This window comes from Nipponia nippon, unplaced genomic scaffold (assembly GCF_047370975.1).
Source record: "Nipponia nippon isolate SJK-2023a ecotype South Korea unplaced genomic scaffold, ASM4737097v1 scaffold_9, whole genome shotgun sequence".
Taxonomy (NCBI): Eukaryota; Metazoa; Chordata; class Aves; order Pelecaniformes; family Threskiornithidae; genus Nipponia; species Nipponia nippon.
Genome location: NW_028262413.1, coordinates 15,496,327 through 15,509,106, shown reverse-complemented (window position 1 = coordinate 15,509,106; position 12,780 = coordinate 15,496,327). Strand labels below are relative to the sequence as shown.

General features: G+C 48.9%; 1 protein-coding gene across 3 annotated transcripts in view; it reads left to right on the top strand.

Moving 5' to 3' along the window:
• The window catches only part of SRGAP3 (SLIT-ROBO Rho GTPase activating protein 3), a 133,423-nt gene that overhangs the window by 100,195 nt on the left and 20,448 nt on the right, over positions 1–12,780 (top strand). For 2 of the 3 annotated variants that reach the window (XM_087743855.1, XM_087743857.1), the window contains exons 7-12: positions 2,369–2,590; positions 3,091–3,192; positions 3,449–3,646; positions 5,036–5,120; positions 7,665–7,692; positions 11,592–11,694. In XM_087743855.1, coding sequence (XP_087599981.1) covers positions 2,369–2,590; positions 3,091–3,192; positions 3,449–3,646; positions 5,036–5,120; positions 7,665–7,692; positions 11,592–11,694 — 738 coding nt within the window. The remainder of the gene's footprint in view (positions 1–2,368; positions 2,591–3,090; positions 3,193–3,448; positions 3,647–5,035; positions 5,121–7,664; positions 7,693–11,591; positions 11,695–12,780) is intronic. The other variant, XM_087743856.1, reaches the window with a different exon arrangement.

The window sequence follows — 12,780 nt, the reverse complement described above, 5'->3', positions numbered from 1 at the left end:
TCACCCCAGTTCCTAGGTTTTTGTGTTGCTTGCTGATTTATGAAGGCACAGCTGTACCAATCCTTAACTGCCCATGCTTTCAACTAATAAGATTAGAAGCTAAATAGCAGCAGGATACGTGGTGAATTATGACCATTTGATAGTTCCTGCAAAAATCCTCATTATTGCATGTGAAGTTTCACTGCTTTAAAAGACTCGATGGGCACAGGCGGGCTGTGCTCGTGTATCTGTGAGCAGGAATCAGCCTGTTGTGGTTTTACTGCTGCTTTTAGCACGGACTAAACCAAATACAGCTCTGCATGTGACTTGATCTGAGCTGAGGGCTGTCTCTTCAGATCTGCAGAAAGCATGAGATGACTTCGTTTGGTTGGAGCTGCTTGTGGCACCAGCTGAGTTTTCATATTTCAATTTTGAGTTTATCAGTACTGATGTTCTGATGCAGAATTACTTTCTGTGCCTTTCTGCATTGGTTCAGTAATGCCTGTGGATGCTTTAGAGCTGGAGAAGGTGCCTCTAAAATGCTGGCTCCCGACAAGGATTTCTGCTGCTGTGGAAAAGCTGGTCTTGGTTTGGGTCATTGGGATTACACTAGCAATCTTTTCTTCTGTTTTCTGTAGCTTTTTGTGCCATGCTGGTCCTCATGGCAGTGGTGTTGGTGGGGCTGCACTGGGGCTGAAGCCTTCTCACCATACACCTGCCTGTGCCGTGCTGGGGTGGTTTTGGTGACAGCATGGACAATGAGGACTTCCTACTAGTTCTTTAATCTGTGTGGCAGCAAAGCGTCTTAACTTCTGTAATATAAATTGTCCTTTGGTAGTTTTCATGTAATAAGAGTAATTCACTGGCAATAGTTAGTTGGGTGCTACATGCCGTGGGAGGTATTTCTCACGAGGTTCCTCTGTTTCTCCCATGGAGGTGTCCGTGTGACCCGCGTCCCTCCTATGCCTGGGCATATCTCTGTAGATCACGGTGCTTGCGTGCAGAGGTACCTGAACAGCTTCAGACTGTGAGCGTACCACGCTGCTAACCGCCTGTGCTGACCAGGGTGCGCCGTGCCCTGCAGTGGTATGCGTGCTGTGCCAGGAGACAGGAATGAGCGCACTGGGGACATACGGTTATGAAGCTCCTCACAGAGGATAAAGCCACAATTAGCTAACTTTACGTCCTCTATCAGGAACTCCAGCCTTCTCTTATGTCCCAGAAGTAGATGTGCTTCAGTTTTGAACCGCAGCCCTTCTGTTTCACTGCACTCTCCTTGCAGCCCCAGGAGTACAGCTCAGGCTGATGCATTGCACTCCTCCTGCTTCCAGCATCCTCTGTCTTGCCTTTCCCTGCAGAACAACATCTGTTGGCATCCAAATTTTGGGTGCTTCTCCAGTGCCTGTCATTGCCCCCCACTGCCGGGGCAGGCTGCTCACAGCAGAGCCAGCCGGTCGGAGCGGAGCCCTGCAGAGGTTTGCGCTGTGTCAGGGCTCCCGTTGGGGACTGGGAGGAGAGTTGCTAAGAGTTGCTTTTTGCTCAGCTGTGATTAAGCGTTCCTAGCAGCAAGCCCCTATGCTGTTGCTATACTTAACATGCCAAACTCAATTATGTTGAGAAGAGAGTTTAAAAACAAGCTTTTGTCTAATGTACAGTATTTTGGCAGCAATTAGCTCTGAGTTTTATCACTTTCCCCAAGGTGAACATGAGAACTATCAGTTATGCATGAGAAACTGCTCTGTTGTGAGAGAGGAAGGCAGCTTCCTAGTGAGGATAAAAGGGTTTGCACATACTGCAGGGCACGGTTTTCAGTACCACCTTGCTTGAACATCCATCTGTATTTGATAACTTTGGGACGTGGTTTCTTTGTGTAAAAAGCGCTTGCAGGGTAGTTCACAAGGTGAGAAGGAAATCGCTGGGGACAAGCAGTGGCACAGGCCCTCTGGCCATTTCTTTCCCAGGGGCTGCTGCAGGGCACAGGTTTTGCCACCAGTGGGGCCCCTGTAGTCACACTGCCCCAGGGGCGGTGCTGAGCCAGGGAGAACCATGCTTTTGGATGGTTTCCTCCCCCCCCCCCCCGTCCTATCTGAGAAGATCCTGTGCCCTTCCCCGTACAAGGAAGGGTATTAAACCCTGGTGCCATGGTGAGGGTCCAGCGCAGGGTCACTGTAGTGTCTGACTGTTCCCTGGTACCTCTTCTCCTTCAGTCCTCTTTCCTTCTTGCCTTTTGGTATGGTATTGCAGCACGCTGTTAAATATACCCTGGTACGACAGGGCTGATGTTTCTCTGGGACATACAATGCTTTTTTGGGTGTTTAATGTACATATGACCCTCCAGAACAAGGGTGGGAGCGTTTGTGTGACCGGATCCTTCCTCGGTGTTTCTCAGTGCTGTGATCTGGGATTCCACGCCAGCCTCGCTCGAACGTTCAGAACGTACCTGTCTGCCGAGTACAACCTGGAAACCTCCCGCCACGAGGGCCTGGACATCATTGAGAACGCCGTGGACAACCTGGATGCACGGAGTGACAAGCACACCATCATGGACATGTGCAACCAGGTCTTCTGCCCTCCGCTGAAGTTCGAGTTCCAGCCTCACATGGGGGACGAGGTACCGTACTCACCCGAGAGGCTGCAGAGGCACCTCGCAGCCTGGCCTGGCTTCCTCCTCCTCTTAACCATCACTGTTCCTTACCCCTCTGTGCTGTCTTCACATGCTGCTATTCGTGTTTCCTTTCTTAATGAGACACTTGGCTCATTAGGGCTCCTCCTTTCAGTCTGCCTCTTGCTCTGTATCCCTCCCAATTAGGAAGCCTGTGGTTTGATTCTCAGCTGAACTGCCCAACAGATTTGTAAAGTGGAGCTTTGATTTACCTGCCGTAATTGGAAGACTTCAGAATGCAGCTTTCAAATGCTGGGTAGAAAATGCTTTGTGCTGGCCCGGGTCCAGGGCACTGCTGATTAAAAACTGGGCGACACAGCCTCTGTGGAGGCTGCAAGGAGCTTATGGGTGCTGGGGAGAATCATTTAGGTATTTAAATGTGTATGTCTGGTCAGTGCACGACACACTGAATGCTCTCCTGTCTCTCTCTGGCACCGCTCCTGTCTCAGGTGTGTCAGGTCAGCGCCCAGCAGCCTGTGCAGACTGAGTTGCTGATGAGGTACCACCAGTTGCAGTCGCGACTAGCCACCCTCAAGATAGAGAATGAAGAGGTAAGAAGTTGCTCTGGGTCTTGTGTTTGGCCTTGTAGGCAGCATTGCTCAGCCTTTTGCCTGTTACGCAGGGGTTCCTGATGTGCTCGGGTGTGGAGTCCTGCCAGTGACAGTGCTGAGATCTCCCATTGACCGCAGCTAGGGCAGGAGCAAGCCCAGTACTTAGGAGCTGCCTGTTGGCCAGTTGTTTTGGATCAAGATGTGTCATTTTCTCAGTCTGCTTCAAAATCATGCTATCTTCTATTTCTGATGATAGGTACGAAAAACTCTGGATGCCACAATGCAGACTTTGCAGGACATGCTGACAGTGGAAGATTTTGATGTTTCAGACGCCTTCCAGCATAGTCGCTCCACTGAGTCAGTCAAATCAGCTGCATCGGAGACCTACATGAGTAAAATAAACATCGCCAAGAGGAGAGCCAACCAGCAGGAGACTGAAATGTTCTATTTTACAGTAAGTCTCATCTCATGCGATACAGGACACAAAGCATTAATTGCTAGGGCTGAGTCCCACTTTAAGTGCTCATTAGTGAAGAGCAAGAACCAATTCAGTCTCTTTAAGTATTTGTCTTCTGTCTGACTTGGGGTTGGAATGCATTTCTCAGTGGCAGGGCAGTGCATAGGGACTGACAATCTGGTGTCTGCCTTGTTCTTCTTTTTGAAGGAACAACTGGAGCAACCAGTTGGGACCGAAAACTTACCGGAATCGGTAGGAGTGGCTCAGAGCAGGGCAGCAGACTCCAGCCAGCCTCGCAGTGTGCCACCATTCAGTGGCTGTTCCTGGAGGCCTTTACAATTTTGAACCATCAGCCAAGCCTTCCTTTTCTGGCCTACACAGCTAAAATCTGCCCTTGGCCCATGGGATGAATTAAACGGTCATTTGCATCTCATGCAGGGTGTTGGAGGAAGCTGCGACAGCCTGGCTTTGCAATGCCTTGCTGTTGTGTGCGTGCTGGGTAGAGGCAGCTGTGCTGTGTCTCCCCTGCAGCCTTGCTCCCGTACTTCACTTCCAGGCAGATCTGAGGTTCTCTGTTATAGTACTTGAAATGTAAGTAATAAGCCATCAGTTCAGCAGAAGTAGCCCTCATTTAAGCATGGTTATTGGGCTAAAGTTAATAGCATCTTGTGATATATTACATATGCATAGAAAAGCTTCTACTTTCTCTTAACAGTAGTATTATTCCAATTCAGGGGGAAAAAACTTGCATTTTTCGTTTTGAGTTGTGCTTGGGTTTTTTTAATGGCTTTTTGCAAGAATTTGATCTTTCCCATTCTCTGTCTTTCATTTTCCATCTCTGTCTCCCTCACTCCTTTTATCTGTAGAATTACTTGTTCTTGCGTGTTACTGGGTGTCAGACAGTCTCACAATGAAATCAGAAGTTGTGCTGCACAGTTAATGTCACCCAGCGCATAAAGCATCTGATGGTCCCTGACCTGGGAAGGTCGCACACACTGGGAGCTCTTGCTCTGCATCACTTGTTTGCACAAAGGCAAAGCGCCTGTCAGTGGAGGGAAAGCCTCTTTGATTTTTCCAGGCCATTCCCAGAAGTCTGACAAAAGAAAGCTTGCTTTGAACTTGTTTCTTTGGAGCTCCTTGCATTCCCAGGCAGGAGGTGCAGCACCAAGGAGACAGAGCTAATAAGGTCATCAGGACTGTGGCTGGAGCAGTGAAAAGTGATTAGACCATGCTCAGCCCTGCGGCGCATCTGACATCTGGTTTGTTAGAGCCTGTCATCCTTGCCAAACCCCCTCCAGCAGCCCCCCAGGCAAAAGTGTACATCAATTACCAACTATTTTTGCCAAGTGTCTTAACCCACCTTTTTTGTTTTATTTTTAATTCCAGAAATTTAAAGAGTATTTGAATGGCAGTAACCTTATCACAAAGCTCCAGGCTAAACATGACTTGCTGAAGCAGACTCTTGGAGAAGGTGAGTTGCGGGGTCAGGTCCAGGGAGGAACCTCCCATCAGATGAGACGATTTTAAACCAGGCATCACCTTTCAATCTTACCTGCTGTATGTCTTTTCCTGAGTGACTGATGGCTTCTGTGGTTGGCTGCTACTACTAAGTTTAACCAGTGACATGCAAAATCATTATTTCCCTGGAATATTACTCTTTTCCCACCTTTCTTTGGGAGTGCACGTAGAGAAATTTGTTTGAATCATATACTGTGTGGCAAAGTGCTGTGTTACTTCTCTAGCAGCAAAGAGGTTCCTACCCACTCCAACCTTCTGCCTTTTTCCTTTCTCTCCCCCTTCTTAGTGCGACCCTGAACACATGTATTTTCTTGTCCTTGATGCTGTGCTTCTGTGTTACAGATTTGCCAAAAGCCTTCTTGATTTAATAGGCCCCTTGCCCCGCTGGCCATAGGTTTTTGACTTGCTCTAAACCAGAACTGCAAAATCATCCTTGTTTTTAAAACTAACTTTTCCATAGCAGGCTTTTATTACCCCAGATAATTTCACAAGTTTGGTTTAGAGCACATACACATAAATGGGCTTCATACAGCAGAGGGGGCAGTAACTTCTGAGGGAGGCAGGACTGTGTGGCTCCAGGTGGGATCTGCCACTGCTGGGGCATTGATGTGCTACCATGTCCCTGGGAGAGGATTTTAGCACTTTTAAAGGGTTTTAAAAAATTGCGTTATTTCCAGTGTAAAGAAGATGGAGACGAATTAGTGTCCTGATTTTCCGACGCCAGAGAATATATTTAAATTAAAAGGTACAAATGGTCCACGGTCATGTTGTAACAATGCAAAAATGGGACTCCTCGTCTCAGAGTTAAAAAAAAAAATATAGCTTTTTCTTGGCTGTTTGCCAAATGTATTTTCTCTGCCAAATTTATTTAGCCTTACAATCCACCTTCTAGTTAGATCCTGTGGTATGTTCCACTCAGTGAACACTGAGCCAAGTCAAGGCACAAAATGTAAGCACAAGGGAGGCTGCAAGGGTAGATGCATAGGGCTCCATTAACATATTTCTTTTCCCAGGAGTTTCAATACTCCCTGTAGCTGCCTTAACCCCTTATCACCCTGCATAGCAGGTCAGTGACAGCCCTTCTGCATCCTCCCCGAGGCAGTCCTGTTCCATAGCAGCGTGGCAGGGGTTGTGCGAGGCTCGGTGGGTTACTGCGTGCTGCCAGACAGGGCTCCCAGCTGCTGGGTCTGAATTCAGGCTTTGACATAGGCCAGGGGGATGGAGCGTGCGGTTCACAGAAGTTGGACCCATCTAAGCTCTTCCCAGAGATCACAGATCTTAATACAGAAAAGAGCTCTGTTTATTGGATACAGTGCTAAGATTCCTATGGATTCATGCAAGAAGTGATGAAGCTGTTGAAGATTAATTTGATCACCATCCTGGTCTCTCATAGAAGAGCCATACTAGTGCCATACTTAGGAGGGAGAGTGCAGGGTTAGGCATTTTCATTCTCTAGAGTTGTGCAAAAGCAGCCTTGGCAGATTTTCACATGAAAACTTTCTGAATTTCTCCCAGGCCGTGGGATCCTCCTGCTATGTAGGCGTTCAGCAAATATTTAGCCCAGAAATACCAAATGCTGCATTTCAGCATGAGCTGATTCTCATTAGGAAGAAGTCTGGGTTTGCAAAACACTCATGTGGAATTCTTTTCTTTTTCAGTGAGGAACTGGCTGGAAGCTTGCTTTCCGCAGGTGCCAAGGGAGAGCAGGAAGGAGGCATGTGCAGCCAAATGCTTCCTTTTATGTGTCTTAGAAAAAAGAAGAATAAATCAGCTTTCCTGGCCTTGGGAGAAAGGCACAAACAGCATGTGAAATTAGTTTAGGCTTTTTTCAGTGGATTGACAAATACTTTAAAAAATGAACAGATCTTATCAGTGGTGATATGCTGCCATTTATACGAAATCCAAGCACTAAAAATACACAAAGGGAATGAGAATATTGACAGCCAGAATAAGAGTCTGCCTGATCGTGGTTAGATGGGCTGTTATCTCACAGGAAAAGCTGGGGAACTGAATACTCCGCTGCATTCAGGTGCTGTTAGTGGTCCTCCATGAGGCAGTTGGATAATCTCAGCGGCCTCCCTGGGGGCTTCAGCCCTTATCAGACTGCCCCTTCCCTGCTTGGGTTTGGCCAATCCCCACCTTGTGTAAACAAGCACTTATTGCAGAGGACCTGCAGGGCATCTGGTTATTTACAAGATAGGCTTCGTATTGCACATAAACCTTTAATATCAGTGGCCATTGAAGACACTTTCCCTCTCTTGTGGCTCAGTCTTGGATTTCTAATATGTCTTTTAGTGGTGGGGGCTTGTATAGCAAAAAAGCTCGACATCTCCCTAACCTGCAGGGCTCTCGGGCACGTTCAGCTTCTTTTTGCCAGAAGCCATGAACTCAGGGCTTACAGAACCAGAAGTGTGTGAGTGCCTGTGCGAATGTGTTTTAACAGTTGTTTGGTGGTGACTAAGGTGGAGAGATGATGGAAACTTGTGTTTCTTCATAGGTGAACGAGCCGAATGCGGAACAACCAGGTGAGCAGTTTCTTCTACTTCATCTGCTTTTGGGAAGGGCTTGCTCTGGCAGGAGGAGGGTGGCCGTGGGAAGGGTGGTTTGCTTTGCTACTGATACAGCTTGGCGGGGTTCAGATTTAACCATCTTCCAGCTGCCCTGTGCTGGCAGGCCGGAGGGCAGGCAACCCCAGGCTCCCCACATCACTGCCCTGCTTCTCAGCTGCATTGCCTGAAGTGGATTAATTAGGGTGATGACAAACAGGCCCTTGGTTTTGCTGCAGTGTAATTTCTAGGTGACTGGCTCTGAAGTGCCTGGAAGTGCTCTGTCAGCACGGTGTGGTGCAGTGCCTTGTAGCATAGCTGAGGTTGCGTTGTGTGTCCACCCGCTCCCTACCATCCCTGTTCATTTGAGGACTTTGATATGTCCCCAAAAGCCTCTCCCAGCTCTGGCTTCTTTGCCTAGGAGCGCAGAGTATGCCTGTATTCACAGACTTTCATCCCTCTACAGCAGGAAATACTGCTGGGGTGAATGTAACAGGGAGGAGGCTTTGATCTGTGTCCAGTCCATAAAGCATCTCCACAGAGTTCTGGTGGCTTGCTATGAGTGTGCTGGTTTTCTAACAGTAAGACGTGGGCCAGCAAAGCCTCCAAACATCTCCCCAGAACATGTACAACCTCTCTCTGTGTTATCTTTTTAAAACCCTGTTTCAGAGTTTAATAAAATTTGCAATACCAGCAAAAAATGCCCCATTCCATGTTAGAAATGCTGAAGCAGATGGTGAAGCCTGGGCTGCCTTTCCAGGCAGGAAAGAGGCTGCCTTAGCCGAGGGCAGCAGGGCGGCAGGGTGCCGTGCTCTCTCGCCTTCTGGCTGGAGGGGGACTGTGCTGCTGGCGCCAGGCTGAGTGGCGTCAGGGCTGGGCACCCACTGGGGCCACAGTGCAAGGAAGCGAGGTGCCATCAGGACAAAGAGGGGCCTTCCCTGCCTTGCACAGGCCAGACAGCGGGGACTGCACAGTGTGTCACTGCACTGGTGTGCTCCGAGGAGCTGCTCTTGACCATGCTCCCAGGTGCCCTTCGGATCAGCCGTCACGGCAGCCGCTCCCCTGCTGCAATCGCCGCCTCTCCCTGCGGGTCCCAGGAGAGCTGCCCTACAGCACCCTGACACCCTCGGCGCCCCAGGTGTGTTTGCATGCACACAGCTGGTGGGGGCTACAGACGCAGCCTGTGAGGTGAGCTCTGGTCCTTTGGGTGTGCCAGGCAGGGCTACCTGCTGAGTTGGTCAAGGAAAGCACACCCAAACGACTAGGTAAAACCATAGGGAGAATTTGCTTTTGAGTACTTTGTTTATCAGGAGTGGATGCCCATGGGGTGCTGGTGTCGTAGGCCAAAACAATCAAAGGAATGAATAACAGCCTCCTACACCAGGGATGATGGCACAACTCCCTGCTGCTTCTGTTTGCTTTTGTTTCAGCAGTTGCTTTTAGTTCACAAAGGAAAACAAAGAAGAGACAAATCTCCTTCTTGTGGGAGGCAGCCTGTAAGTGTAGGCAGAGCAACCTTCCCACCAGATACAGCCAGAGGTCAGGCTGCCCTGGCCACCTTGCACCACAGCATCCCCTGGGGAGAGGAGATTACACGGCAGCAAATGGCACTGCGTCTCTAGTCTGCATCACGAGGCTGCTCAGCTGAGAGTCAGGCAGCCACTTGAATGGACAGCAGTCATTTCTGCTCCTCAGTTACCAGTTGAAGGAGTGGTTAGAAGCTACAGGAGTGTAGAGTCAAATGGCTTAAAGGCATGTGATTAAGGAACCAGCGGATCACAACTGTCACCTTTGCATCGTAGCTCTGTGTGAATTGTACATGTCCATTTGGCTCTGCTTTGTGAGAACTTTTGCATGAAGGCTCCTAGCACTCATTTTTGTTTGCAGTCGTGATCTCTCCTCTACAGACAACAATATAGCCTGGGGGTAGAAGACAGATCAGAAATCGGTTAGAGATTTTATGCTGTTTTTCTCCCTTTTCTAGATCTAGGCACTTGGTCTAGATAATATCCTTCATTATCAGAAGAAGAAATCAAAATATGAATAGCGTTAATGAAAGCAGCCTTCCAAAGTCCTGATCACTGCACTAAAATAAGTCACACGTTTCCATGGCCTTCTTTCCAGAAGCAATAGGTGTCTGTTACCCTTGCTGAAGTCAACAGGGTCTTCAAGGTCTGTTCCCTGTGACTGACAAGGGCTCTCGGTCACTAGCTAGGAGGGGTAGGGTCACGCCACTTCCTAATGTGCATGCCTACCTTTTCTGTTCTTATAGAGTTGCTGGTGGGTTTGCTCGTCTGTGTTGACTGGGCTCACCTTTTTCTTTGGTGGTTTGACTCTTGGGAATGCCTGCCAGAAAGATGAAAACCCATTCACATCCCTGTGAATGCCTCCCAAACAGAAGTTAGCTACAGAGAGGTGGAAGTGTTCCCATTTTCATCTTTCTGGCCATCTATGAGCAGAATGAGGTCCATTTAGGAATAAACAGGAATACCTCAGTGTTTCCCAGGGGTAGCTGTGGTTTGTTTTGGATATATCAAGGAATTAGCTGAACTCTGCAGCTACTCTTGGTGCTTTTCCAGGCTGACAGAGTGCTGAACTGATGGAGGTAGGAGGTGGGTGTTAAAAATCCTACTGAGCACCAATGCCTTCGTTTTACTTCTAAAATGTCATCATAGAATGGTTTGGGTTGGAAGGGACCGTTAAAGGTCATCTAGTCCAACTTCCCCTGCAATGAGCAGGGACATCTTCAACTAGATCAGGTTGCTCAGAGCCCCCTCTTGACCTTGAATGTTTCCAGGGATGGGGCATCTACCACCTCTCTGGGCAACCTGTGCCAGTGTTTCATCACCCTCATCATAAAAAATGTCTTCTTTATGTCTAGTCTAAATCTATCCTCATCCCTGGTACTAGCATGAACACTGAGCAGCAGTTTTGACATTTGGCATCTCAGAGAGGGAGAATTGTATCTGCAGATCGTGGGTACCAAAGACAGTTGTGACCAGCTGCATTTAGCATTTTTATTACTCTCTGGCTTGAATGAAGCAAGTTCTGAATGAAGAGCATTCCTGATCACCCGTTGTTCATTCAAGCTTTGGTTGTTGATATAGTTACTGCTCTGTCACTGTCTGAATTCTGAAGATGACTGCTTTTTACAGTAGAAACTAGGGCTCTTCAAGAAGCCCGTAGCAACAGATAGTTAGATTGCTGTATGTGGCTGCAGCTGAGGTTAGAGCCTGTCTGATAGGGAAATACTGGAAGATTATGGGGATGGAAAGTAATGGGTAGGTTGGCTTATTGCTGTTAATGTTTCTATTATCAAGATTAATTTGAATTTATTACTTAAATAAAGGCTGAAGTCTTGACCTTGACTTGAAATTGTGTGTGCAGCATATAGTGAACAGCTCTGATTTTGCCCTGGGCTGCCTACAGGTTAGCTCTGCTGCGCGCTCAGATGCCTGCCAGCTGCACCCGTGCTCAGCCTGGCCTTTGGGACCTGCAGAAGCGAGGCCATTGCGGCACTCCTTCCAAAATGAGTTAGCCAAGTTAGTGCTAGGGTAGCCTGCCCCAGGCTGCTGGAAAAGGCTTTGGAATAAGCAGAGGACACATCCCCAGGAGCCGTGGGCGCGGTGCGCGATGCAGAGGTGTGGAGCCCAGCTCTTTGCAGGGCTCTCGGTGGAGCGGTGTTGCGGGGGGATGCAGCGGCAGGGACGCTGAAGCATGAGCGGCTGCAGGGTGCGTGGAGCTGCGTGTTGAGTCCTCACAGAGGGATTTTTCTGTTTGATTTATTTCTTATTCTCAGTCATAACCTTTGAGATCTCACCCTGTCATTGCATTTATGTTGGTGTTTTGTTGATTTCTTTTGTTCCATTTTCTCCCAGGCCCCCATGTCTTCCCCCTAAGCCACAGAAAATGAGGAGACCTAGGCCTCTCTCAGTCTATAATCATAAACTCTTTAACGGCAATATGGAAACGTTCATTAAGGTACTCGCTGGCTGACAGTAAGAGTTTATGAACACTGTGAATGTAATGGTGGCTTTCCTGTCCTAACTGCTGGCTGCTTTCCTTCCTCGGCGGGGTCTCTCTGGTCCGCCCTGCACCCAGTTGACGTGGTCAGCGCACACTTTGCCTCGGTGACGATTTCTCTCCATAGCTGTCCTCGCCCCTCGTGTGTTCCTTGTGTTGCCCATCCTGTCATCGCCTGTGTGCCCTGGGGCGAGGGTAGCAGTGAGGACCCTCGTGGGTGGTGGCTGTCGGCCATGCTGACCAGCTGTGCTTCCACCCATCCTGGGAGGGAAGATGAGACAGCAAGGATAACCCAGCCCAGCACCCTCAAAGGATCAACAAATGCCCCCACCTTCCCTTTTTCCACACATTTTTGGTTGTTGTCTTCCCCCATGCTTGAGAGGGAAGGTAAAATGACTCATAAGCTCCCAGAAAATATATCCCAGTTGTAAGGAATGGCAGCCTTGAATTGAAACACCATGCGTATGGGTGGCTGCGTGGGAGAGTAGATGTGCTATCCTCATCCTTAAAATATATTAATAATAACCAGCCCAGCTGGCTCATCTCAGTGCCAACTGCTGATAGGTGGCTGAGGGCCTCTCGTACAGCTTGGTACGTACTGGGAGTCTGAAGGCCCCTTCCCACAGCCCAGGCTGGAGGGAGGGTTAACCTGCAGGGAGGACAGGCGAGAGCCGTGTGTCAGTGCAGAGCCTTGAGCTTCTCCCGTGGGAGGCCGTTACCTCCGAGTGTGCCAGGAGAGGAGATGCTACAGCTCGCACGCTGACTGTGACCCATGCTGGCGCCTGTCCATGCTCAGTGTGGGCCAGGACCATGGGCTTGGCTTCCAGTGTTGGAGCAAAGTGATTCCCAAATGGCTGCTGAGCAGTTTCCTCCAAACCATTGCTGATAACATGCAGCGTGCAGTCTTCATAAATGGGACCAAAGTATTTTTTTCATTTAAGCTGGGGTGAACTGAGATGAACTCAATACCAGTGCAGTCCCAGTAGAAGGGGGCATTTGGCCCTGCTTATCCCAGGAAATTACCCAGAAGGAGGGATTTGAGGA